The sequence below is a fragment of the Drosophila hydei genome, unplaced genomic scaffold, assembly GCF_003285905.1.
Source record: "Drosophila hydei strain 15085-1641.00,03,60 unplaced genomic scaffold, DhydRS2 tig00008133-arrow-arrow-pilon, whole genome shotgun sequence".
Taxonomy (NCBI): domain Eukaryota; kingdom Metazoa; phylum Arthropoda; class Insecta; order Diptera; family Drosophilidae; genus Drosophila; species Drosophila hydei.
The window spans coordinates 1-25,807 of record NW_022045842.1 but is presented as its reverse complement, the minus strand read 5'-3'; the positions used below and the strand labels follow the sequence as shown (position 1 = coordinate 25,807).

The following is a 25,807-nucleotide window of genomic DNA, read 5'->3' as shown; positions in this document are numbered from 1 at the left end:
ATATTATTTTTTCCTAAAATCTAAATTATGTGGTTAGGAATTAGCCGCTTGTTGAATTTTCAAATTAATCAAATAAATCAAATTAAAACAAATAACATATATATCATTAAATCAGAATTTCATATAGTTTTAAAATATCAGTTGAAATTAATCCTTGTAAGTGTAACCGAGTAAGCTAGTCTTTAAATTGATTCGACAGTTGTCGTATAATTTAAATTATTATTTGTCTCAAACGTAGTCAAAATTGAGTATGTATTTTATGTATTTCTACCTTTAGTAACTGATATGCATGCATTAAAATTTCGAGTATTTTCAAAATTATCAACCCGGTATGTACGAGCTAATGCATAATGGTCAAAATTGTAAGCAATCGCCCATAGCCTAATGGAAACAGAGCAGGTATTGCCTACGAGCCAACACTGTCCCAGCAAATTGCACATTTCCGAGCCGTTCCACTCCGAATTACAATTAAAGAGTGCTCAAGTTGTTGAAGTGAGTTCAATGTGGAATTTCCAATATAAATATTTTCCTAATAAGTGCTTTGCAGCATAAAAAGCATCTGTGTCGTGGTCAAGCTGTCTGTTCTGATAAATTAGCATGTTTTAAATTGGTAATGCAAATGGAACACTGTGAAGATCCATCGAAAAAGTTGTATTTCTACGTAAAACAGAATATGAATGAAATATTGACTCGAGGCTTCATACTGAATTCAATATTTTTTAATAAGTAAGTCCGATTGCAAGATACAGGTGGTCAGCTGCATTTAATCCGTTTCAAGTCTTATGGTGGAAGCTTATGTGTGGAGGAATCAACAACTGGGTGGACCCAAGCTAAAACACCCAGCAGTAAAAAAAGGCGGTGTGCGTTTTATGGGCTACGATGATAATGAATCTGTACTGTTTGACGAAAGAGGTTATGGTAAACCAGCAGGTGTAAAGCTTGCTAACTATCCAAAATTTAAGCGTAAATATGTGAGTAATAGAATCTTAATTAAATGCAAACGCGTAACGTTTAAATAGCTAACGGCTCTACACCTCACGTAGGTGTGGTGAAAAGCTACTGAATTCGCCATACAGAAGCTCGCTGGTGTGATAGAGCTTTTGTCTGACCATGTACGCACAGCTGTTGCTCAGCTGTCAACATGACACTCGCTGTGTATGTGTGGGGTAAACAAAATAAGTCCAATAGGGTAATCGCCCATTTTCGCCCACAATAGTGACAAATTGATAGCAGAATCTTGGCCGCATTACCGTTACTGTTTGTTGCATTAATGAAACATACTATCAAAAATCGCGCAGAGTGTAGATAATCAAAATACATTACGCTGTAGCGCTATAAAAACGCCAGACAACCAGTTCATTGCATCAGTCTGCCGTGTAGTTGCGCTTAACGCAAAGCGTTTGCTGCGTTTAAAGGTCACCTTGAAACGTCAAAACCGAAACTTCTGCGCTCGACCGCCGCTCTCGCGCCCAGTTTGTGAAAATCGTCTCGCAGGCACATAGCCACGGCATCTGCGGGCAGCATAAGATTTGCGCAGTTCAATTGGACAACTCGGCTTCCTCAAAGCTCCTCCAGTTTCGCTGTGAATCATTCACAAAATATTCGCCGTTGGGTGCATCCAACTTAAACTTCGATACGTGCGTCCGTGTCAGTATCACTCTCACTCTCACTCTCTCACCCTGCGTGTGTGTGTGTGTGCGTTGCCGTTGTTTTTTTGAATCGATTAACTTGTTTTAACTTTTGAATAAAAGAAGTGCTTAGCCAAATATGAATAGTGAGACTAATCAACGTTTCCTGGCACGCGGCTCTCAGCGCGACAAGGGCTTGGCCGTCTTCACCAGCGGTGGCGACTCCCAGGGCATGAATGCGGCTGTAAGGGCTTGTGTGCGTATGGCCATCTACGTGGGATGCAAGGTGAGTTTTGACCTCTGCCAAGTGCTTTTGCATTGGTATATATAATTTGGAAACAGACGCACACACACACACACACACACACACACATATATTGTTCACAAAAATGTTCTTATCGGTTACCGGAACAAGTTCAGCCATTGAACTTTATGGTCTAGAGAGTCTGCTATGCATATATATGTATATATATGTAGCAAATTGATGTATATTTAGCTGAACTTGCAATTAAATCATAAAGATGATAGAAATAAAACAAATTAGCTTGTTCTGCAGGTGGTGTCAATTGCCGTTAGATAACCCAAGGGGGAAAACAAAAGCATATTCAAATAAAAGCGCCTCACACTACATTCATAGCACCAATACATAGACGATACCAACACACCAACACACAGGCAAAATCGTGTTTGTGTGCGTTTGACATTGAGTTTATTTTCGGGCAACTTACAGACGATCACGCAGATATATCTGAGAAAATTCGGTTATTGTTTGAAAAGTGAATTACTATTTGCTTATTGGTTTTATTGATCGACTGTGTGAATTTGCTGATTGGGGCGAATATGGCAAATTGTGATCACACTCTGTGAGGGCAAAAGAGTTGAAATTTCAAATAATTGCAATTGAAATAAATTATTCGAAATTCAACGATGATGATAGTGATGATGATGATGATTTTTGCAATGAATAAAATGTCGCAAGGCTGATGTTTCTTTTTTTTGTGTTTCGTTCAAAGTCACTTTCATTTTCATTTATTCACTTTTGATTTTTATGCGCGATTATTTGGCTTGAGGTGCTTAGAAATTATGACTATATCTAGGTACATTATATAAAACCCAAGTCAAGCAGCAATTTTCTTTTAATTAAAAGCTGAAGCAAATTGAATCGATAGTAGATAATCTCTTATTCTTTGTTCACATGATGGCATCATATTCTTCACTAATCTCGATTAAATCATTCACCTATTTTTAAACAGCTTTATCATGTATTAATCCTGATAAGTTCTAAAGTGCATACAATATGAAACTATTTTATGTATTTGGAAAAGATGCCATGCTTAGTTTAACTCTTTTGATTAATAAAACGGATGTTGATAAAAAAAAATTTTAAAAATGACTAGGTTTTCCTTATTTCATTTACGAAAATATATTAAAAATATATAATTTTTAATTTAATTTATTAAAAAAAAGCTATAAAAAATATTAAACACTTAACATTATTTTAGACCTTTAAAATATATCAATTATAAATTAATAAAAAAAAACTTAAGATTATTTTAAATATACAAATATATTGTGTATTATATATTTAATTAAATTTATTAATAAAAAAGATATATAGATTTTATTATTCTTTTCGATTTAAAATTTTAAATTTGTTTTAAATATGTATTTTAATTTATAATTTGTGTATTTAATTTTGTATACTATAATTATTTTTTTGTGATATATAAATATTTTCTTAATTTAAAATATATAAAGGTTAAATTACATTAAAATTTACAAATATTTATGTTTTATAAATATTTATAAATATATTAAGAGTATACAATATTCGATTTTAACATAATTTTAATGTATGCTGAAAACTCCACTATCCAGTTTCAGGCAGAATTATGCAAGAAAAATTACAATTTTGAAACAGTTTTGACCGAACAAAGTCACATGAAACTTGAAATGTCGTTATTGATATTTTGTTTCAGAAGTATTATATATTTATTAGGTATATTAATTTATTGTTGTTCTTTGTATTTCAATAATCCTTGGCGTTAGGCGTACTTCATTCGTGAAGGCTATCAGGGCATGGTGGATGGCGGCGATTGCATTCAGGAAGCGACTTGGGCATCGGTATCGTCGATCATACACCGTGGCGGCACCATTATTGGCTCAGCCCGTTGCCAGGATTTCCGTGAGCGTGCTGGACGCCTGAAGGCTGCCAATAACTTGGTGCAACGTGGCATTACCAACCTGGTGGTGATTGGCGGTGATGGCTCGCTCACTGGCGCCAATTTGTTCCGTCAGGAGTGGTCCAGCCTGCTGGATGAGCTGGAGAAGAATAACACCATAACCAGCGAGCAGAAGAACAAGTACAACGTTCTGCACATTGTTGGATTGGTAAGTCACAGGAACTCAATCATCTAGCTGCCTAGCACTCTCTCCACTCACGCCCTCTTTACCTGGCCAGGTGGGCTCGATTGATAACGACTTCTGTGGCACGGACATGACCATTGGCACGGACACGGCGTTGCATCGCATCATTGAGGCAATCGATGCCATTGCCAGCACTGCCTACTCACATCAGCGCACCTTCATCATGGAGGTCATGGGTCGTCATTGTGGGTAAGCTATTTGTTATCGGTTTACCGTTATTGTCATAGCTAGGCTGCCTGTGATGCGTAACTACTGACATACAAATTGTTAGCTCCGCCAAATATTTGACATCAAATGCTAAATGCCTTCAATACTTATAGTTATTTGCCAGTTGTAGCTGGAGTTATATCCGAGGCAGACTATGTCTTTCTCCCCGAGTACCCGCCCCCACAAGATTGGCCCGACAGACTGACCCTCAAGCTGGACCAGGCAAGCAATCAGCTCGCGATCGTTGAATGTCTCCACATATATCCCTATATATATCTCCCTCTCTGACCCAAATCGATCTGTGTTCAAGCATTCAATGTTTACGCACCATAAATGTAAATGTGAAAACAACAAATCAAGACACAGGCAACTGATGAATTCATTTATATATATAAGTTGATATTACAGTAGGTCTACATATAGTTGTAGTAGTCGAAAGAGATGTTGTCAAGTCTGATATCTCAGCAAGGAATATCTTTAGCTCTTTGACATTTCCTTATGTGCTCTCAGATCGCGCCCCTTCACCTTTTGTTGACCTTTTTCCCATTTGTATATGCTATATAGTGTAGTATATAGTATATATTGTATATATGTATGTATTTATGTATAACCAAATAATACAACACATATATTTTTACAGTTACTTAGCGCTCGTTGGTGGCCTGGCCTGCGAGGCCGATTTCATATTTATACCAGAAATGCCGCCGAAAGTCGATTGGCCAGATAGGCTTTGCGATCTATTGGCCCAGGCAAGAAGTGAACCTATATATATTTTATTAAAAACAAAAACAAAAACAAAAAAAAAAAACAAAAAACAAAAGACAAACGCAATATTTTTCACAGTGTGTTTGCTCTCTCTCTCTCTCTCTATCTCTTTATCTCGCGAATCATCTGCTTTTCGTTGTTGCAAGACACAACAGCAGCAAAACATTGCATTTTACACACACGCGACAACCCAAACACCCACCAACCAACACACACACAGACACAGACACACACACACTTGCTAGCAGGCATTAGTCAGATATATATATACATATAGAAAAACATATCATGCATCAGTTTTGAGTTTTGAGTTTTGTATATATTTTTGCTTATCTGAAATGAGTTTCAATTATTTTATATTCGACGACGATTGCCAAAACTGGATGTATGATAAGCCCTAGCTACCACCTACCTTACGTCTTATCTTAAGCATATTGTAATTAATCAAATATCAATTAACAATTCACTCACCTGTACAACGTGTCTTCTCCTCGGCGTGTTTGATTTACTCTCGTTTTTAGCTATTTGGCAATTTCAGCCGCTATTGCCACAGAAGCTGATTTTATGTTCATACCCGAAGAGCCCGTACCAGTTAACTGGCAGGATGCTCTGTGCACAAAGCTAGCTCAGGTCAGCGAACTCTATAAAGGTTTTCCCTTTTCATTCCATTCTTTAATACTGTGCGATGGTGTTTTTTGCGTTTACTACTAAATTATTCAAATTGTAAATATAGATATTTAAAAAAAGAAAACTTTAATTTCAAACTCTTTTTAACATTTCTAAAAGATGTGCAAAGAGCAGCAGCTTTTTGTCCAAAACTGGTTCTAGAAAATACTAACTGATTGGCTATTGAATTGGTTTTTATTGGGTTAAGTGTGCAGCCACACACACACACTCACACACACACACACAACTACTTTTTGCTGGGCAATTTAATTGGCTTTTATTACGTCTTCGTTTTTAGTTTATTTTGTTGTACCTTAGCTTAATTAGTAAATATCTATATAATTTGCTTATTTGTTATTCTTCTTATATTCAGTTGCTGTTTTCTTCTCACACTCATCGTTTAAGCTATACAAAGAAAAACACACACACACACACACATCCATACATACTCTCTGTCTTTCTCACCTGTATTTATTCATAGTTACATCTGGTTGATAACCTCATATTTGTCGTCTTTTTTACCTATTTACACATAAGACATATTTACATATATATATATTTTATATATATATATATATATATATATACATATATATCATCATCACTCAGTAAATATCTTCTATAATTAATTTTTGTAGCACTTTGTATATTTTGAAGTTATTTATTGCTTCTATGTATCCACACAAGTTACTAACCAAATCGTTGTTTGAGACTCGCGTAGAGAGGTGGTCCGTCTAACGGTTATCGCTTTCATTGTCAAACAGGAGCGTTCCGCTGGTCAGCGCCTGAACATTGTGATTGTGGCCGAGGGCGCATGCGATCGCGAGGGCAATCCCATTTCCGCTGAAGATGTGCGCAAGGTGATCGATGCGCGTCTCAAGCACGATGCTCGCATCACTGTGCTGGGCCACGTGCAGCGTGGCGGTAACCCCAGCGCCTTCGATCGTGTCCTGGTAAGAGAAGATAAATCATATTGCTACATATAACCGATATATATCGATTATCGATTATCGATCATTTCTCATGATTTAACAGGCCTGCCGAATGGGTGCCGAGGCCACTTTGGCTTTAATGGAGGCCACGCCGGACTCAGTGCCAGTGGTCATCTCGTTGGATGGCAACCAAACGGTTCGCGTGCCACTTATGGAGTGCGTGGAGCGCACCCAAGCCGTGGCCAAGGCCATGAAGGAGCATCGCTGGGCCGATGCTGTCAAGCTGCGCGGTCGTTCCTTTGAACGCAATCTGGAGACCTACAAGATGTTGACTCGCTTGAAGCCACCAAAGGAGAACTTCGATGAGCAGGGCAAGGGCATCGAGGGCTATAGGCTGGCCGTGATGCACATTGGAGCGCCGGCTTGCGGCATGAATGCGGCTGTGCGCAGCTTTGTGCGTAACGCCATTTATCGCGGCGATGTTGTCTACGGCATCAACGACGGCGTTGAGGGTCTCATTGCTGGCAATGTGCGCGAGCTGGGCTGGTGAGTGTGATACGATATGGTTATGATCATTTGGAGCTGCACATCTAACACACTCGACTTTGCCACAGGTCTGATGTATCTGGCTGGGTGGGTCAAGGTGGTGCTTATCTAGGCACCAAGCGCACTCTGCCCGAGGGCAAGTTCAAGGAGATCGCTGCTCGTCTTAAGGAGTTCAAGATTCAGGGTCTGCTGATCATTGGCGGATTTGAGAGTTATCACGCCGCTGGGCAAATCTCCGATCAGCGTGAAAATTATCCAGAGTTTTGCATACCCATTGTGGTTGTGCCTGCGACCATTTCGAACAATGTGCCCGGCACTGAATTCTCGCTCGGCTGCGACACCGGCTTGAACGAGATCACCGAAATATGCGACCGCATTCGTCAATCGGCCCAGGGCACCAAGCGTCGAGTGTTTGTCATCGAGACAATGGGTGGCTATAGCGGCTATTTGGCCACGTTGGCTGGCCTGGCCGGTGGCGCCGATGCCGCATATATATTTGAGGAGAAGTTCTCCATCAAGGACCTGCAGCAGGACGTCTATCACATGGCATCCAAAATGGCAGAGGGTGTCTCTCGCGGCCTGATCTTGCGCAACGAGAAGGCCAGTGAGAACTATACCACTGACTTCATCTATCGACTGTACTCGGAGGAGGGCAAGGGTCTGTTCACTTGCCGCATGAACATTTTGGGTCACATGCAACAGGGCGGCTCACCCAGTCCATTCGATCGCAACATGGGCACCAAAATGGCCGCCAAGTGCGTCGACTGGCTGGCAAAGCAAATCAAGGAAAACATGGATAGCAACGGTGTCGTTAACTGCAAATCGACCGACACAGCAACCCTGCTGGGCATTGTATCCCGACAGTATCGATTCACGCCCTTGGTCGATCTCATTGGCGACACCAACTTTGAGTGAGTGCCACGAAAATAATGCCACTATAAATTCGATTCGATCTGATTTAAATATCTTCCCATTTCTCACAGTCAACGCATCCCGAAGAAGCAGTGGTGGCTACGCCTGCGTCCACTGTTGAGAATCCTGGCTAAGCACGACTCTGCTTACGAAGAGGAGGGCATGTACATTACCGTCGACGAGGAATGCGCCACAGATGCTGTTGCTTAGATAACAAAGAACGATACAACAAAAACTTATCATGCCCAGTGCACATAGGAAACATCATTGCTTATTTAAACTTCTACTCTGACAGTTGCAACAAACGTAAACGTTGCGAAGTTTGTTATTTCGATTTCTTTCACTTATATATAGACGTTTTCGACATATTTATACTATAAACATGTCTCTCAGCTCAGGTCAAAGTTTAGCTGCTAATATTTACTGGTATTTAGCCAACCTTACCCCAGAGTTAAAGTGTGCACTTCAAAAAATCCATGTCAACTAAGTGTATTTCTAATGTATACAATGCACATTTATACATATATTTCAGGATATATATTTAAATATATAAATGTATAAACTATACCGCCACAATGATTATTTATAATTTTGTCATAACTACTTTAAACAATTTTCCTTATTCACTCGTTCACTTATTGATTATTTATTATAGTTTATACTTCGATTTTGTTCACGCTTTGAATATATTTATAGCACATAAATACATAAAATTACAAAAACTAAAAGAGCCCTTAGATGTTTTACCTGGCAATATTGCACACACAAAATTAATTGTATTGAAACACCCTGTTAGTATGCTGTCGTCATTGTTGCAAAAAATATATATATATACTTATATATTTATATTCAAATGTTACAAATACATAACTATATATACAAGCTCCATAGGGCATAAACGAGTTTTGCTAAAAGAATATAGAAAACAATTGTTAAATGATTACAAAGTCTAAAGAAAATAGCGCAAAATGCGTCGATATCCAACTGAAATAAAAATCAAACTCATTTTTTCATTTTTATGATTTATAGTTGCTATGCGTTCTAATTTTGAACGCCAACGATCTGTCGGAATGAAGTGTGGCAGCACTGCTAAATTTAGATTACGACGATATGGTAGCATTGCTGTTAATAAAAAAAGTATAAGAGAATACAGTTTCATGAATATACACAGAGTTTGCACAGGGCGGTTCTATCTTCACAAGCCACCTCCAGCTCGCTCGACGTGACTATCACTTTTCAGGCGCCGTTTGCGGTTTATTGTCGAGACTGTTTGGTCCAAATGCATTTTGGCATAACGTAAATATGCCGTGTCACCGTGCACGATGGCTGACATAAGCATGAGAAATTCGTAGAGATTCACTTTACCCTGAGCGTGACAGTCAATGTCCCGCAGCACGTCGTGCATTAGGTCAACCGGTACCTCCTTGACGCCGAACGACTTCATAGCTGCGCAGCATTTGTTAATCGACACAAAACCGGTGTTGGTTTCATCCAGGTTTCTAAAATACTCGGCATACTTTTGCACCTGACACACTGACAACTTAATCGGTATGCTCATATGAAGTGGGTCAAATTCGGGCGAGAGACCCATCTGAGTGTTTAAAAACTGCCGCGCTTCTTTGATTTCCCTCAATTTCCGCGATCTACTCCACTTCAGTTCGCGCGCCATTTCGGCGGCCACGCGGGGCAATATATCCTCGGCCGCCTGGACATTGAGAAAGGCAACACGTAGTCGACGTGCCACCATGTCTACCAGCGTGCAGGCATAGTCCTTAACACCCTGCCGTACCTCAGCCTCAATGTAGGGAAAGTCGGAGTGCAGACGTTTACCTATGATGGGCCACAGGCCGCCACTGGAGTTGGCACCAACGGCCACCTTGAACGCATTCGATCCGTACGTATCAGACAAATGTTTCGCCACATCACGCTCCAAGCCGAAGTCCTGCACTAGACGTATAAACATGTTAGGTGTCCAACCAATGGCGCCGTCCAGCTTGCAAGAGGTCGCTGTAATCGAATGGCCTCGTAACGGCTGTAGGCCGCCATTCTTAATGGCGGCGTCTATTGCCTTCTCGGCAATCAGCCGAAAAGAAGTCCATGTGCCGCCCACTATAGACACCATGTTACCTGGCCCCAGAGAAATGACATGGTTCCTCAGGGTCGAATGAGCCAACTCAGTTGACCGAGTGGGCAGCGGCTTATAGCCACCCCAAGCTGCCAGCACGTCGCACCGGCGCACATCAAAATTCGGATTAATATAGCTTCTGATACTATTTAAAAGATACTGAACTTCCCGTTCTGTTGGATGTGGTCCCTCGACCACCTCATGTGCTTCGTCCGAGGTGCCCATTATCGTATGCCCCAGCCAGGGTAAAAAGAATATTGTCGAACCGTTATCTGTATAAGGATCGAAAAGACCCACCTCTTCGGGGCAGTAGAAGGGCGGAAGCACAATGTGCGAGGCCCACGTGGGAGTGCACTGCTGCGACGCATTGGCATCTTCGAGCCGAATTATCGAATCACTCAAAGGGCCAGTTGCATTGATTACTATTTTGGCGCGTATCTTGTAAACTATGCCAGTCAATTGGTCGACAGCTTTAGCTCCAGTTACATTTTTATTTTTGTCACGTAACAGATCGACCACCTTCATGTGATTGCAGACGTCGGCGCCATAGCGGGCGGCAGTCAAAATAATTGCCAGGCACATCCGGGCATCATCATGCTGACCTTCGTAGAAGACGAAGGCGCCAAACATATCGCGGCGCATCATCGGAAACATTTCAAGCGCCTCGCGACTATTGATGAATGAGAAACCCTTAGTGGTCCCTGGTGCCATTAGATGATAAAGATGCAGTTTCATCCAATAGATGGGCACCTGCCACCAATTGTGGACTGGCAGCATTATTGGCACCGACTGATTTAAGTGCGGCGCTAGATTGGCAATGTTTCGGCGCTCGTGCAGCGATGAAAGCACACGCCGAAAGGCGGGCATGTCAAAATTTGCAATTGCGTAGTCAAGATCCCGTAGGCCGCCATGCAACAATTTACTAGACTTCGATGAGGTTCCACTACCAAAATCGTCGGCCTCGACTAGGGCTGTTTTTAACCCACGTGTAGCTGCATCCAGAGCGCAACCAGCGCCCACTGCACCACCGCCAATGATCAGGATATCGTACTCGGTGCGACGCAATGATTCTAGATTCATATGGCGTGTGGGCAACTCACGTTTCATTTGGGGCGCTTTGCTTCGCTCCTGGGACATTCCGGCTGAGGAAAATGCAAGCATTGAGCTGCCGGCCAGGACAGCCACGTGAATAAATTTTGACATAGTAACATTAGTTGCTTTACAAAAAAATTTAGAAAATTAATTTTGCTCTGACAAAATAACAAACAAAGCAATTTTGAATACATTCATATTTAATAGTCTATTTAAATATATGTGTATATTTTTGTTGCATGTTGGAACGTTAAACAATTATCTAGTTCATAAGAAAACTCAAACCCACTTACTATAGAAATTAGTACAAAAACAAGATGCCAAAACATTCACATTTTTATCTTTAAAACTTAGCACAAATTCTCTCTACAAATTCCGCCAGGTACAACGGCAGACGCAGCCAAACGTCTCCAGCAAGCGTATGGAACACTACTAGAATTAGTATTAAAGGCAGGGTATGTAAGAGTTGATACCCCTTCACGTGTATCTCTCTCACTTTCTAGCTTGGTCAGATGGCGAAGGCATTTAGCGGTCCAGCGTTGAGGCAAACGGAACATATTTGTTAACTTTATTGCTGCTTAGCATTGCCAAAGAAGAATTTGTAAAAGAGCGTAGCAAACAGACAGAGAACCAGGGGCACTATCCACGACTTCATTGAACTCTCCTCGTTCTGTGTGTCTGAGCTCCAGGTGGGTTCAGATTTCTGTGCAACTTTCGTGCGCTCGTGGGCAACCAATTCACCGATTTTGTACTTTTTCATCATGTCGCGCGCGTCATTGCTGTGGCCAACATCCTCGAAGTTTTCGGTAGCATCTTTGCCGGCCTGCTCGATCAGTACCTCTTCGCCGCCGGGATGCTGCAAGAAAACAAACGAATATTAAATACGCTATTTTCATATGCAAATCAATGCAAATGGCTGCTGTCGTCCCTTGTTGTGCTGACCGTGAAACCCTGATCAAATGTTTAAAACATAAACCGCCGGACAAGACGTTTCTATTTCCAGCAGTGTGCGTAAACATCGAAAAGTTCTTAATGCAAGCCAAAGTGCTACTTTCATCACACTAACTTTAATTGCTCCGCATACATAAACTGCAGCGTAATCATTATAATACAAAAATTATTCAAGTGGTTGGTTGGCCTTCTTATCACCATTGGAACTTAAAAGCAAACAACGGTCATAGTGAGTAGCATCTGCTCATGTGTATAAGGATTTGAGGCGGGTCCAAATAGATTTTTGCTAACAATTTTATACATTTCAGATGGAATTCATATCAATAAATTCATATTTATTATTTAGCCAATTAAATGAATGTAGTTTCAAACTAATTTGGCATTTTTCACTTCTCTCATATTTGAAATTCATTTTATTTATTTAAAGCTGTTCTCGACATTTCAATATATATTTATACATACATATATATGACTTTCGCCTAACATTGATTTTCAAATTTCGCCCCACTTACAGCTATATACAGAATAGTGGGTCTGTTTCACAAATGGAATGAAATGTAAATGTTCGTATGAGCGGATTTTGCTTAACTTTTGCCCTATATCCATTGATAATGAAAACATTTTAAGCTGCGCGCTGGCACAAAAATATCAAAAAAATATGAATAAAAACATGAAAGCTTCGAAAAAGCAACAAATACAACATATTCACAAGTTCAAAGTAACTGTGAAAACGAGTAGGTCATTCATTCATTCACGGATCGTAGGTCAAAGTACAGGGACAAATGACAGCTCGTGTTTTGCAGGTAATTTTCATATAGTTACACGCAATATGTGGAAATATGTACACACTAACAAACACTGTTAAGACGAGTTATAAAACCTAAGTAATGATGATAAGACAGTTTCTCCCCCGTCCTCAAGCAACTATTCAGTCAAGGGGAAATTAAATGCCATCGCCCGCGCCCTGATTCCGACGTGTACATAATTGTAGATTTGTCTTTGTTGCTGCTGTTGTTGTTTGTTAATTGCTATCAATGCTTACCTCGTTCAGGAATGCTGTGACATCGTAAATATTATTGTGAATTAGTAGCCATGTATCCTTGTTGGTGTTATGTTTGGCAACTTCAGCACGCGTATAAGTTTTCTCTGCTTCGCCTGACATGTTGATGACTTGTTGAATTGCGTTTCTATTACTAATAGAGTATGGAATAGGTTCGATCGAACGACTCGCTGAAACTGAATGAACGAACCAGTTCAAAGATTGTTGTTCATTTAGTTCGTTATTAACTATGTCATGAAAATCAAAAACTTAACATGCGCTTAAGCTGTTAATAACAGTGAGCAATATATTTTTAGTGTGGTATCTAGTTATACATTTGAGATGGCTCTTGCCAATTATTCAAAATATATAATAACCAGTTGTGCCATAGTAGCTTACTATTATTTAAGAATATACATTTAAAAAAATTGAAATTTTAACAGCTGTTAATGCAACTGACTGCTAACTCAACACCTATTCACAATAGTAACATAGCCATTACAGACCCATTGTAATCACTCTTATATTCGAATAATCTATTGTTTACTTTTGATTACATTAAAAAAATTGCACTTTATATATTATATTAAACATAGTTTCTATAACTTTATTAAATGAATGTAGAATATAAAAAGCTTGTAATATTTTGCCTTATTATTACGAGAGAGCTGGTGTTGTTGTTAATAATTAGCAAGACAAGGCGGGATTTTTAAATTGAGCTTTCGTATAAGAAGTCATTTTATACGACAATACGTAAATGATTAGTCAACATAAGAAATTAAGCTTGAAGTTACCTGGTAATGCTATATGTAGAGGTATATAGATATAGGTATTCATTTATTAGTCGGCTATATAGGCTTAACAATAGGCTGATCTCCACCCAGTCGCTGCACACCAAAAAAACGTGACTTATTTATCATCTGTTTTTCATAGATTTTGACCAATAATGAACAAATACTCAAATATTTATAGACCAGTATGACCCATCGCGATTACCGACATTAAAAATTTGCCGTCAACTTCTTATCACTTCCAGACTTAAGACTCTTTCATATTTAAAGTGCTGATATCATGAATACACAGCGCTAATTCAATTTATCAGCATAAGAGAGTATAGTACGCATGGACGTGCAAACGGGCAAGGAATGAAGCGCGTGGCGCTATCCATAACAATAAATTTACTAATAAGATTATAATGATAATGATTATTTTTCACGTTTCGTTTCTTTTTTACTATTTATTATCAATTATTTATATTAAATATTTTTATTAAATTCGTTATTCAAATTTCAGTTCTCTTAACAAGAATGAAATATCGAGAGCTAATACGAAAACTTGGACACATAAAAGGCAAAGCTAATATACAATTATTATAACGCATGCGAGTGTTAACACGTGTCTAGATTAATCAGCATATCTACTTGAATATGTATAATTCGGAATATATTGATAGCATGGTAAGTGCATAAGTAGAATTTTCATTTGTTGATATTTTTACCCATGTATTTTTTAAGTACATCGTAAACCGGCGCTATCTAATGGGAAATACACCTTGCCCGTCTTGAAAAATTTGCAAATGATAAGGTAATTCAATATATAATCGATTGTGTTAGCAATTAATAAGGCAGACAGAGAAAGAGATAGAGAGCCAGAGGGAGAGAGAGAGAGAGAGCGTATGGTATGTAGAGAGAGATATAGAGAGGGAAATTTCATTCTCTTGTTTGGTAATTGAAAAACGAATGATGACATTGCTAATAAAATGATTAAATTGTGCCAATTGCCGTAGGCTTCAACGAGTTTGAAAAGGTATTCAAGTAAGTCCAAATATTATGAATTGCGAAAACAAAATCGATTAATCAAAAATGATGATTTCCAGCAGATTGAAGTGCACGTGCCACATGGCTTATGAAATCTGCTCTTCAGTTGGTCTCGTCTGGCTGATGGCGTTACTCTTTTTCTTTCGCATACTCTTTCCTTATTAGTAGTGCAATTAACTGATAAGCTTTATCAAATATGAGCCGATATCGACTAACATTATTTTGATGGCCAGCGATTCACATATAAGTCCATATGTTTTGGCTAATTTCAGAAGTCTCTTTCTAACAGTGGTTGCATTTAGTTCGTGTGTTCAAAACAAAAGAAAATTGACCAATCCAAAAGAAAGTGTTGAAGAACCTATCAAAATGACCGAGTCTAACGGCAGTGCCATCAAGGACGCCGATGACAATCGATTGTCCCACTACAAATCGAATATTGTTTTGAGTGAGTCCTTTGCGGACGCTGACAAAGATCGCAACAAATTGTGAGTTGAATGAAATGTACTTTGAATAAGGACAATGAAAGCTTATCGATACTTGTGTGAAAAACTTTTGTTATTTCGTACTCAGTTTATAAATATTAAATACGCTTTAAGGCTTTTAGGCCAAAAGCCTGCCACAATCTCATTCAAATTGCGGTTTGCATATGCAGAAATTAAAATAAAATATAAAAACATAGATAAAGTTTTTAGATACTTGTGACTCAAAATATATATATTGTATTTTTATATACAAAAATATATACTTTTAGAAGGCTATACAAATGGAAAGACAAGTTGCGACCCGTCAAATCATTGTGATTCAGTTCTTGCACTTAAATAAACTTTATTTTAATTAAATAAATTAATAGAAGCTAGAAAAATAAAAATTCGTGGGTTGTGTAAAATATACATGCTTTAATAACTACATATAATAAAAAAAATATAAATTTCATGAAGCAATAAAAAAAAAAAAAATATATATATATACTATTTATTTTATATATTAATATATATATATATATATATATATATATATATATATATATATATATATATATATATATATATATATATATATATATATATATTTCTTTTATATAAAATAATTGTTGATTAAATATATATATAATAATAAATATATACATAATATAATCTAAAAATAAAAAAATTCTTTGTGTAAAATGAAAATTGATCTATTTTTAGTTTTAATTCTTGTTTTTTTGTTAAAAGTAAAAAAAAAATTTTTATTTTTCTTAGTATTATTATTGTCAAATCGAAAATATATTTATATATTTTATTTAAATATTTTTCTTTTTCTATTTTTTATTTTATTTTATAAAAAATTAAAAATAGTTTTTTTTAATATATATATTTATTCTAGTATTTTATTGTCAAATAGATTTTCTTATTTTCCTTATATTTCATAAACTTTTCCTTTCTTGCTATTTTGTATTATAAAAATCTAAAGTTCTTAAGCTCTTAACAACAATACCTCTATCAACAATGGCTGTCTACATGCCATATTGATTTTATTTTCATTTAGTATTTATTTATATATATATATTTATACAAAACGATGTATATATAAGGAATTTATGTATGTACATAAATCAATATAGTATTTATAATATATATTTTCCATAATATACGTCGTTTATCCACCTTCTGATAGGTCTATCAAAAACTGCGGTAACCATGATCGGGCAGTTTTTGATATTCCGCATGACTTTTGCGACGAGGCGTGCACAATATTTGGCTTTTGAGTGTCATAAATTTTAGTGCTCCGCTAGTAGTTAAAACAACAAAGAATATATATGTATATATGCAATATATATTCGGCTATTGTTGAAACTAAGTGCTGCCTGGGAATCTTGTGATACGTACGAACATACAGCCGAAATCGAATGACGAGTTCGACGATTTGAATGAATGATATAAACGTTTGACTTGGGCTGATAGCGCCAATCAATGTGGACGTAACGTGGTTGTGGCTTCGACTGCGGCAGCCTTGATTGGTGCTGGGGTCAGTGATAAGGAATGTGCGATTTGCTTAAGTTCGAAAATGGCATGCGAACGGCTGTTACGCGCCCAATTTATGACTTCAATAGTTTCTTTTGAGAGTGCTTATGAAATGGCATGTGCTTTGCGTATCATTGCAGCGAGCCAAATAAAACGAAAAAGCAATCGAAGCATGACGCTGAGGGCAAGGATGACAAACCGAAGGATGACGTCAAGCCGGTCGGCTTCTTCACAATGTTTCGCTATGCAACGCAAAAGGATCGCATGCTCTATGCTATCGGATTAGCCAGCGCTGTTGCAACCGGCCTGACAACGCCAGCGAACAGTTTGATCTTTGGAAATCTCGCCGACGTAAGTATATTATGACATTTCTATATCTACTCTTCCGATTGGCTAGCAGCAACTTGTATACTTAGTCAACACTCGATTGATAGATAGATAAGAAGACAAGCAACACAGTAGCAGCTGGGAATGCACTGAGCTGAACTGAACTTAAAGGGAAATGTTGATGATGAATGACTTGAAATTGGATTTCATTGAAACTGTATTGGAGATACGGATTCTGAGACAGAGGAACTAGGCTAGATCAGACATCTTAGCAGAACCGTTCATTTCCCATTTTCAATGGCTATGAAAGCAAGTCAAAGTGCTTTGAAGTGTTTACCTATTAAGAGTGTTTGTTGACTCAACTGCCTGGCACTCGCTATGTACTAACATGCTCTTGATTTACTTCGTACTCTTAGGACATGATTAAAAACAGTGTCGCATTGGATAGAACCGTGTATATGAAAGATGCCGCCTCGGACACGTTGCTGGATGCGGTGCAGTCCTTTTCGTTGAACAACACATATATTGGAATTATTATGCTGGTCTGCAGTTACTTGTCCATCACCTGCTTCAACTATGCCGCCCACTCTCAAATTATGGGCATTCGCTCCAAGTTCTTTCAATCGGTGCTGCATCAGGACATGAGCTGGTACGACATGAATCCCAGCGGCGAGGTGGCCAGCCGCATGAATGAGTAAGTTGACGAATTTGTGCCGGTAGCCACTGAGCGTCTAATTGCTTATATTGCACCACACAGAGATCTATCGAAGATGGAGGACGGCTTGGGCGAGAAGGTTGTGATTTTTGTGCATTTCATTGTTGCCTTCGTTGGATCCGTTGTGCTGGCATTCATCAAGGGCTGGCAGCTCTCGCTGGTGTGCCTGACCAGTTTGCCCGTCACCTTCATCGCCATGGGCTTTGTGGCTGTGGCCACATCCAAGCTGGCCAAGATGGAGGTCAACATATATGCCGGTGCCGCCGTTGTCGCCGAGGAAGCTTTGTCCGGCATCCGCACAGTCAAGGCCTTTGAGGGCGAGCACAAAGAGGTTTTCGCCTACAAGGCGAAGGTTGTGGCTGCCAAATTGCTGAACATCAAGCGTAATATGTTCTCCGGCATGGGTTTTGGCCTCCTGTGGTTCTTCATCTATGCCTCATACGCGCTGGCCTTCTGGTATGGTGTTGGCCTAGTCATCAAGGGGCGCCACGATGAATACTATGCCAACTACACGCCAGGCACCATGATCACCGTCTTCCTATCGATTATGATGGGCTCCATGAACATTGGCATGGCATCGCCTTATATTGAGGCGTTTGGCATAGCCAAGGGTGCCTGTGCCAAGGTCTTCCAGATCATTGAGCAGATCCCAACCATCAATCCAATCGAGCCACGCGGCAAGAACCTGAATGAGCCGCTGACGACCATCGAGTTCCGCGACGTAGAGTTCCAGTATCCCACCCGCAAGGAGATACCGATTTTGCAAAAGCTCAACCTGAAGATCCATCGCGGCCAGACGGTGGCCCTGGTCGGGCCGTCGGGCTGTGGCAAGTCTACTTGCATACAGCTGATACAGCGCTTCTATGATCCTCAAGCCGGAAATGTTTTCTTCAATGGCACAAACATCAAGGACATCAATATCAAGTATCTGCGCGAACGTATCGGAGTGGTTGGACAGGAGCCAGTGCTCTTTGGCCAGTCCATATACGAGAATATACGCTACGGCCGAGAGGATGCCACCAGGGCGGATATCGAGGCGGCTGCCGCAGCAGCAAATGCTGCCATATTCATTAAGAAGCTACCCAAGGGCTACGACACGCTGGTGGGCGAACGTGGAGCCCAGCTGTCTGGCGGTCAGAAACAGCGCATTGCCATTGCCCGCGCTCTGATTCGTGATCCGGAAATTCTGCTACTAGACGAGGCGACCTCGGCCCTCGACACGGCTAGCGAATCCAAGGTGCAGGCTGCCCTCGAGAAGGTCAGCCAAGGCCGCACCACCATCATTGTGGCGCATCGTCTGTCCACAGTGCGACGCGCCGACAAAATTGTGGTGATCAACAACGGCGAGGTCGTGGAGTCCGGCACCCATCAGGAACTGATGTCCATAAGGAATCACTACTTCAACTTAGTCACCACACAGATGGGCGAAGATGATGGCGGCGTGCTCAGTCCCAGTGGAAACATGCTTAAGAACTTCGATATCAAGGATGAGGATGAGCAGGAAATTAAGGTATTAGACGACGAGGACGTCGACGACCAAATAGGTAAATTAGATAAAAAGAAGAAGAGAAACAAGTCAGACCCTAAGGAACCCTCGCCCATGATGGGCGTCATGAGATTGAACCAGCCCGAATGGATCCAAATCGCTGTCGGCTGCATTTGCTCAGTTATAATGGGCTGTGCCATGCCCATTTTTGCGATACTCTTCGGCAGCATACTCGAGGTGCTGACATCCCCAGATGATGACTACGTTCGAGAGAACACAAACCAATACAGTCTATACTTTCTGATCTGTGGTATTGTCGTTGGCATCGCCACCTTCTTGCAAATCTATCTCTTCGGCATCGCCGGCGAACACCTGACGGAGCGTCTGCGCGGTCTTCTCTTCAGTGCGATGCTCAAACAGGAGGTGTCCTGGTTCGATGATCGTGCCAATGGCACTGGAAATCTCTGCGCCCGTCTCTCCGGCGATGCAGCCGCCGTACAGGGTGTAAGTACTATATACATATATACATAATACTTACATAATTATATATATATATATATATATTTGTATACTTAGGCAACTGGTCAACGTATTGGCAGCATTATCCAATCGGTTGCAACCTTGCTGCTAGGCATCGCCTTGGCCATGTACTACGAGTGGAGCTTGGGTCTGGTGGCCATGGCGTTTATACCCTTCATTCTGGTTTCCTTCTACATGCAACGCATAGTCATGGCGCAGGAGAACATGGGCAATGCCAAGATCATGGAGAACACAACTAAGCTAGCCGTCGAGGTGGTATCAAATATACGCACAGTCGTATCGCTGGCTCGCGAGGACATGTTCCATCGAACCTACATTGAAATTCTGACACCAGCCGTCGTGGTAAGCAACCTAATCAGTCCATACATCCCATCACGATTCACGCTCTTTCGTTTTCGTTTTATAGAAATCGAAGAGGAACACGCACTATCGAGGCCTAGTCTTTGGCCTGGCCAGATCAATGATGTTCTTCGCATATGCCGCATGCATGTACTATGGCGCCTGGTGCGTGGTCAATCGGAACCTACAGATGGGCAATGTATTCAAGTGAGCACCGCTAAATGCTAAGAAATCAATTAAGTAATTGGCTAACAAATATATTTTCCCTTGCAGAGTTTCCCAGGCCTTGATCATGGGCACCGCCTCCATTGCCAGCGCGCTGGCCTTTGCGCCCAACATGCAAAAGGGCATAACTGCGGCCCAGAGCATATTGAAATTCCTGGAACGTAAGCCACTGATTGCCGACAGTCCGGGCGTCTCTCTGCAGCCCTGGCATTCCAATGGCAATGTTATGTTCGACAAGGTGGAGTTCAGCTATCCGACGCGTCGGGAGGTCCAGGTGCTGCGCGAGCTAGTTATGGCGGTGCAATCTGGCCAGAAAGTTGCATTGGTCGGTCCTTCCGGCTGTGGCAAGTCCACGTGCATTCAGCTGCTGCAGCGCTTCTACGACGTGGACGCTGGCGCTGTGCTGATCGATGACAACGATATTCGCCAACTGGCCATGAGCAATCTGCGCATGCAGCTGGGCATAGTGTCCCAGGAGCCAATACTCTTCGATCGCTCCATACGTGAGAACATTGCGTATGGCGACAACTCGCGCATCGTCACCGATCAAGAGATCATTGCAGCGGCTAAGAAGTCCAACATACATCAGTTCATTGCCAATTTGCCATTGGTGAGTCCCAGTTGAGATCTCCTTAAGGGCAGATAATGAGATTTTACATATTTAACAGGGCTACGAAACGCGAATGGGCGAGAAGGGCACTCAGCTGTCTGGCGGACAGAAACAGCGCATTGCCATTGCTCGTGCTCTGATTAGGAACCCGAAGATTCTCCTATTGGACGAGGCGACATCCGCATTGGATGCAGAAAGCGAGAAGGTAAGATCCGAAAGGAAAACTCTCATCGTTGCCCCAAAAAATTCATTTCTATTTCTCGTTTGTTTCACTTCTGTAGATCGTTCAAGAAGCATTGGACGCTGCTGCTGAGGGACGCACCACAATCAGCATAGCCCACAGATTGTCCACCATCGTCGACTCCGATGTGATCTACGTATTTGAGAATGGAGTAGTCTGCGAAAGCGGCACACACAAAGAGCTCCTGCAGAACCGTGGCCTCTACCACACCTTGTACAAACTGCAAACTGGCGCCATGTAAATATTGACAGCGCGATCAATATTTATCCATTAGAATAACAAATTTCGATCAATGAAAATCTAGTATTTAAGAGCGATTAGTATTGATTAGTAGCCTGTAAATACAAAAGTAAAGACCGACACATTTAGTGTAAATAGTAGGATTTAGCACCTAAGACATATTTATGAATTTACCGACATTGTTGAAAAATAAAACGAAAACAATATCAATTAAAACTTAAAGCAGTGAGTGATTCGTGGGAACGCACTCAACCTCCAGGTGCTAAAAAAATAACACTGCTTGCGGCAAAGTTTAAAGATTACGAGTCACGTGAAGCATGTGATCTCTTAACGTTACGCCAAAATATTCGTGATAGTGGAAGTTAAGGACATAGCTAATATTTTCCAGCGCTATCTGAATACTAATTGCGCCATTGAAAATTTAATTGTGAGATTAACTGAAGGCTTTTATAATAGCTAATAGCTTTGCAATGCACTTAAATTGTGCTTTAAATAAATTCACACAACTTATTGGGAGCTTCAAACCACATCAATCTTATACGTAAACATACTCACCAATATATATGCATATTATAAACCGATAAGTCAATAATAGATAAGCTAAAGTTGGTAGTTTACTACCAAATACAAAGCACTTCTCATGCATGAATAGACACAATTCATACCACTCTAGATATAATCTATTCACACAATTAATCTTATATATACATATATAAGATGATAACAGTGGTGTTCAGTTTGTAAATAATATATTTTTGTTCACGTATATTTAAAGTTTACAAATGTAAAGAGACTATGTAATTGCATTTTACCCAGTAAACTCTTTTTGTTTGGTTATCCACTGGAAACCAAAGAATAATTTTGCTTAAATTATAACTTTCGATCTTCCAATGAGTGTTATCTCATGTGGGCTCTGTAGAATTGGGCTTGTGCTGCTGTGCTCGTTATTATACAACTACAACTAGTTTAATATAAACGTAAAGTAAAAGTAAGGAAAATCTTACAGTAAGCACAACAACTCTACAGCTCAGATTTACATTAGATTTTGATCCAGACATTTCGTGCATTATAAACAATAAAAACTTAATGCAACTGATTTTGACTGAGATATGATCGTATGTCGTTGGTTTTTGCATTTCGTAGGTTGTTTATGTCCGCGCATATTACTACACAATTTGGGTAAATGCTTTTTGCTTATGAATGATAAGGATCACTTATGTGATTTAGAAGAATCAGGAATATGATGGGCTTTGTTTTGTTTAACATACAACTTAATCCAAATCCAAATGTGATTATTATGAAATAAGGGAACAACAACTACGACTATGGTTGCCTAATTTAATTCTTTTCCTCCTTCTGTGGTCTCGCCGGAAAGCTTCGCCCGAACTACTGGCGGTGGTGCCGCCGCCGGAGCTGCTCTCACGTTCAGCGGACATCTGTTAAGCAATTAATAGTTCAATTTAGAAAATATACTCATATTTCAATTATGAAGTGCTTACCTTTTTGTATGCCATCTCGAAAAGCTTCAACGAAGACTGTTGCAGCTGCGTGGTAGATTTTCTAACCTCCTCTGGATCAGCCGTCTCCTTGTTGGCCAGCAGGGTGCGCAGATCAGCAATTTCCTTTTTCAGTTTTTCGCACTAAAAATAAAGTAATTATGGTATTTGCAACCAAATATAGTAAAAGCGATTTACTAACCTCGTCAGCGGGCAGCTGGCTCTTAAATTCTTCCATTTTAGTCTCTGTGTCGTGCACAATACTCTCGCCTTGGTTAACGATTTCAATCAGTTCACGTTTCTCTTATCAGCAGATGCGTATTCCTCCGCCTTCTTTATCATGTTCTCGATTCGTCCTTGCTGAGACCTCCGCTGGACTGGATGACTATCTGTTGCTCCTTGCCGGTACCCTTGTCCTTAGCAGACACATGGACAATTCCGTTGGCGTCAATATCGAAGACCACTTCAATTTGAGGGACGCCACGGGGTGCTGGTGGAATGCCGACCAGTGTGAAGGATCCCAACAATTTGTTGTCGTTGGCCATCTCACGCTCGCCCTGGTGCACCTTAATCTCCACCTGCGTCTGACCATCGCTGGCCGTTTGAGAACACCTGCGACTTCTTGGTGGGAATAGGTTGTATTGCGTGAGATAAGGCGCGTGAATACACCTCCCAACGTCTCAATACCCAGCGACAGAGGGGTGACATCGAGCAAGAGCACATCAGTGACATCGCCAGCCAAAACACCACCCTGAACAGCGCACCACGGCAAACAGCCTCATCAGGATTAACCGAACGCGAGGGCTGGCGTCCAAACAGTTCCTGTACTGTAGGACTGTACCTTGGGCATACGCGTCATACCGCCAACGAGCAAAACTTCGCCAATTTCAGACTTAGATACCTCTGCATCGGACAACGCCTTTTGGCAGGGCTGAATGGTGGCGCTTGATAAGATCTCCGACCAGACTTTCCAGCTTGGAACGAGTCATTTTCAGATTCATGTGCTGTGGTCCAGCGGCATCCATGGTCAGATATGGCAAATTGATGTCTGTTTGCTGCGAGGACGACAGTTCGCACTTTGCTTTCTCTGCAGCTTCCTTCAGACGCTGCATGGCAATATTGTCCTTGCGGATGTCAATACCGCTGTCCTTTTGAACTCGGCCACCAAGAAATTCACAATGGCATTGTCGAAATCTTCTCCGCCCAGCAGAGTGTCACCGTTGGTGGATTTAACTTCAAAGACGCCCTTCTGGATTTCCAAAATGGAAATATCAAAAGTTCCTCCGCCGCCCAAATCGATACAGCAATACTAAAAGATAATAATATACATTAGTATTCATTTAGCTATTAAGGAAACCAATGAATTCACTTACATTTATATCCTCGTTTTATCCATGCCGTAAGCCAGCGCTGCAGCTGTAGGTTCATTAATAACACGCAGCACATTCAGACCAGCAATTTGGCCAGCATCCTTTGTAGCCTGACGCTGTGAGTCGTTGAAGTAAGCGGGCACAGTGACAACGGCGTTCTTAACTGGAGTGTTGAGATACGCTTCGGCTGTCTCCTTCATCTTGATAAGGATAAAGGCACCAATTTGCGAGGGAGAGTACACTTTGCCATCAGTCGCACGATACCCAGGCATCACCATTGGAAGCCTTAACGACTTTGTACGAAAGATTCGTAATATCCTTCTTCACCTCAGGATCGTCAAAGCGGCGTCCAATCAGACGCTTTGTGGCATAAAAGTGTTTGCTGAATTTGTGACCGCCTGACGCTTGGCTGGCATTCCAACCAAACGCTCACCATCCTTGGTGAATGCAACATGTGAGGGTGTTGTGCGTGCGCCTCTGCATTCTCAATCACCTTCGCTTGCTTGCCCTCCATCACGGCCAGGCAGAGTTGGTGGTGCCCAAATCGATACAATAACAGCACCTTTAACTTCTCCAGATCTGAGAGTAGAAAAATAATACAATATAGCACGTGTTAGTAGATATTTGCAAATCTGATAAGATTGCTAGCGCGGAAGTAGAGACTAAAACCTTGCAATTATGCTGAGTCAATAATTCAAGACGAGCAACTCCATTCAGCATCAAGTGCGAACTGATGTAATTATTCATCTAAATGATGAAATTTTGTATTTGTATATCACGAATTTTTTATACATCATATTATATAATCACTAATTATGTTTAAAAGTATTTCATTGGAATAAAAATTATCATGGAGCACGGAACTGAACTACCAATTACAATTGAACCACTATGCTCAACACTGCCAATAACTGCATGTTTATATATGTATGGTCGTACACATGTTAACGTCTCATATGGATCTGCATCATATACTAAAAAATATTTTAGCAGATTAGCGCAATAGCATTCAGAAATAGATAATATATTTACAATATATTACTATTATGGAAAATATCTATTACATAAGTAGCGGCAATATTGTTTTAATATGGAGATCTCGCACTACAAT

At 40.5% G+C, this 25,807-nt stretch overlaps 3 protein-coding genes and 2 pseudogenes across 9 annotated transcripts; 2 read left to right on the top strand and 3 right to left on the bottom strand.

Moving 5' to 3' along the window:
• The first annotated feature begins 156 nt into the window (after positions 1 to 156).
• On the top strand, positions 157 to 8,652 carry LOC111593725 (ATP-dependent 6-phosphofructokinase). 7 transcript variants are annotated; one of them, XM_023306703.2, is made up of 12 exons: positions 157 to 329; positions 381 to 492; positions 548 to 726; positions 779 to 971; positions 1,813 to 1,914; positions 3,678 to 4,019; positions 4,090 to 4,244; positions 5,549 to 5,657; positions 6,458 to 6,646; positions 6,729 to 7,171; positions 7,240 to 8,082; positions 8,155 to 8,652. In XM_023306703.2, exons 1-12 carry the CDS (start codon positions 286 to 288, stop codon positions 8,291 to 8,293), a joined length of 2,850 nt encoding a protein of 949 aa, XP_023162471.2. In that variant the 5' UTR covers positions 157 to 285; the 3' UTR covers positions 8,294 to 8,652. The 7 variants fall into 7 exon arrangements, with proteins under 7 accessions (XP_023162471.2, XP_023162470.2, XP_023162469.2 ...); XM_023306702.2 differs by lacking the exon at positions 5,549 to 5,657 and adding an exon at positions 4,903 to 5,011; XM_023306701.2 differs by lacking the exon at positions 5,549 to 5,657 and adding an exon at positions 4,376 to 4,484.
• A 443-nt stretch (positions 8,653 to 9,095) lies between these two features.
• Positions 9,096 to 11,494, bottom strand: LOC115483443 (annotated as a pseudogene).
• Positions 11,495 to 11,529: 35 nt separating this feature from the next.
• Positions 11,530 to 13,480, bottom strand: LOC115483444 (cytochrome b5). The gene is made up of 2 exons (XM_030225421.1): positions 13,294 to 13,480; positions 11,530 to 12,156 (listed from the first exon to the last, which is right to left on the bottom strand). The coding sequence occupies exons 1-2, from the start codon at positions 13,411 to 13,413 to the stop codon at positions 11,869 to 11,871; spliced, it is 408 nt and encodes a 135-aa protein (XP_030081281.1). The 5' UTR covers positions 13,414 to 13,480; the 3' UTR covers positions 11,530 to 11,868.
• A 1,913-nt stretch (positions 13,481 to 15,393) lies between these two features.
• Positions 15,394 to 21,909, top strand: LOC115483442 (ATP-dependent translocase ABCB1-like). The gene is made up of 9 exons (XM_030225420.1): positions 15,394 to 15,592; positions 17,248 to 17,458; positions 17,851 to 18,128; positions 18,192 to 20,139; positions 20,212 to 20,517; positions 20,582 to 20,721; positions 20,788 to 21,349; positions 21,408 to 21,554; positions 21,631 to 21,909. Exons 1-9 carry the CDS (start codon positions 15,474 to 15,476, stop codon positions 21,829 to 21,831), a joined length of 3,912 nt encoding a protein of 1,303 aa, XP_030081280.1. The 5' UTR covers positions 15,394 to 15,473; the 3' UTR covers positions 21,832 to 21,909.
• Positions 21,910 to 23,125: 1,216 nt separating this feature from the next.
• Positions 23,126 to 25,275, bottom strand: LOC115483441 (annotated as a pseudogene).
• Positions 25,276 to 25,807: the final 532 nt, after the last annotated feature.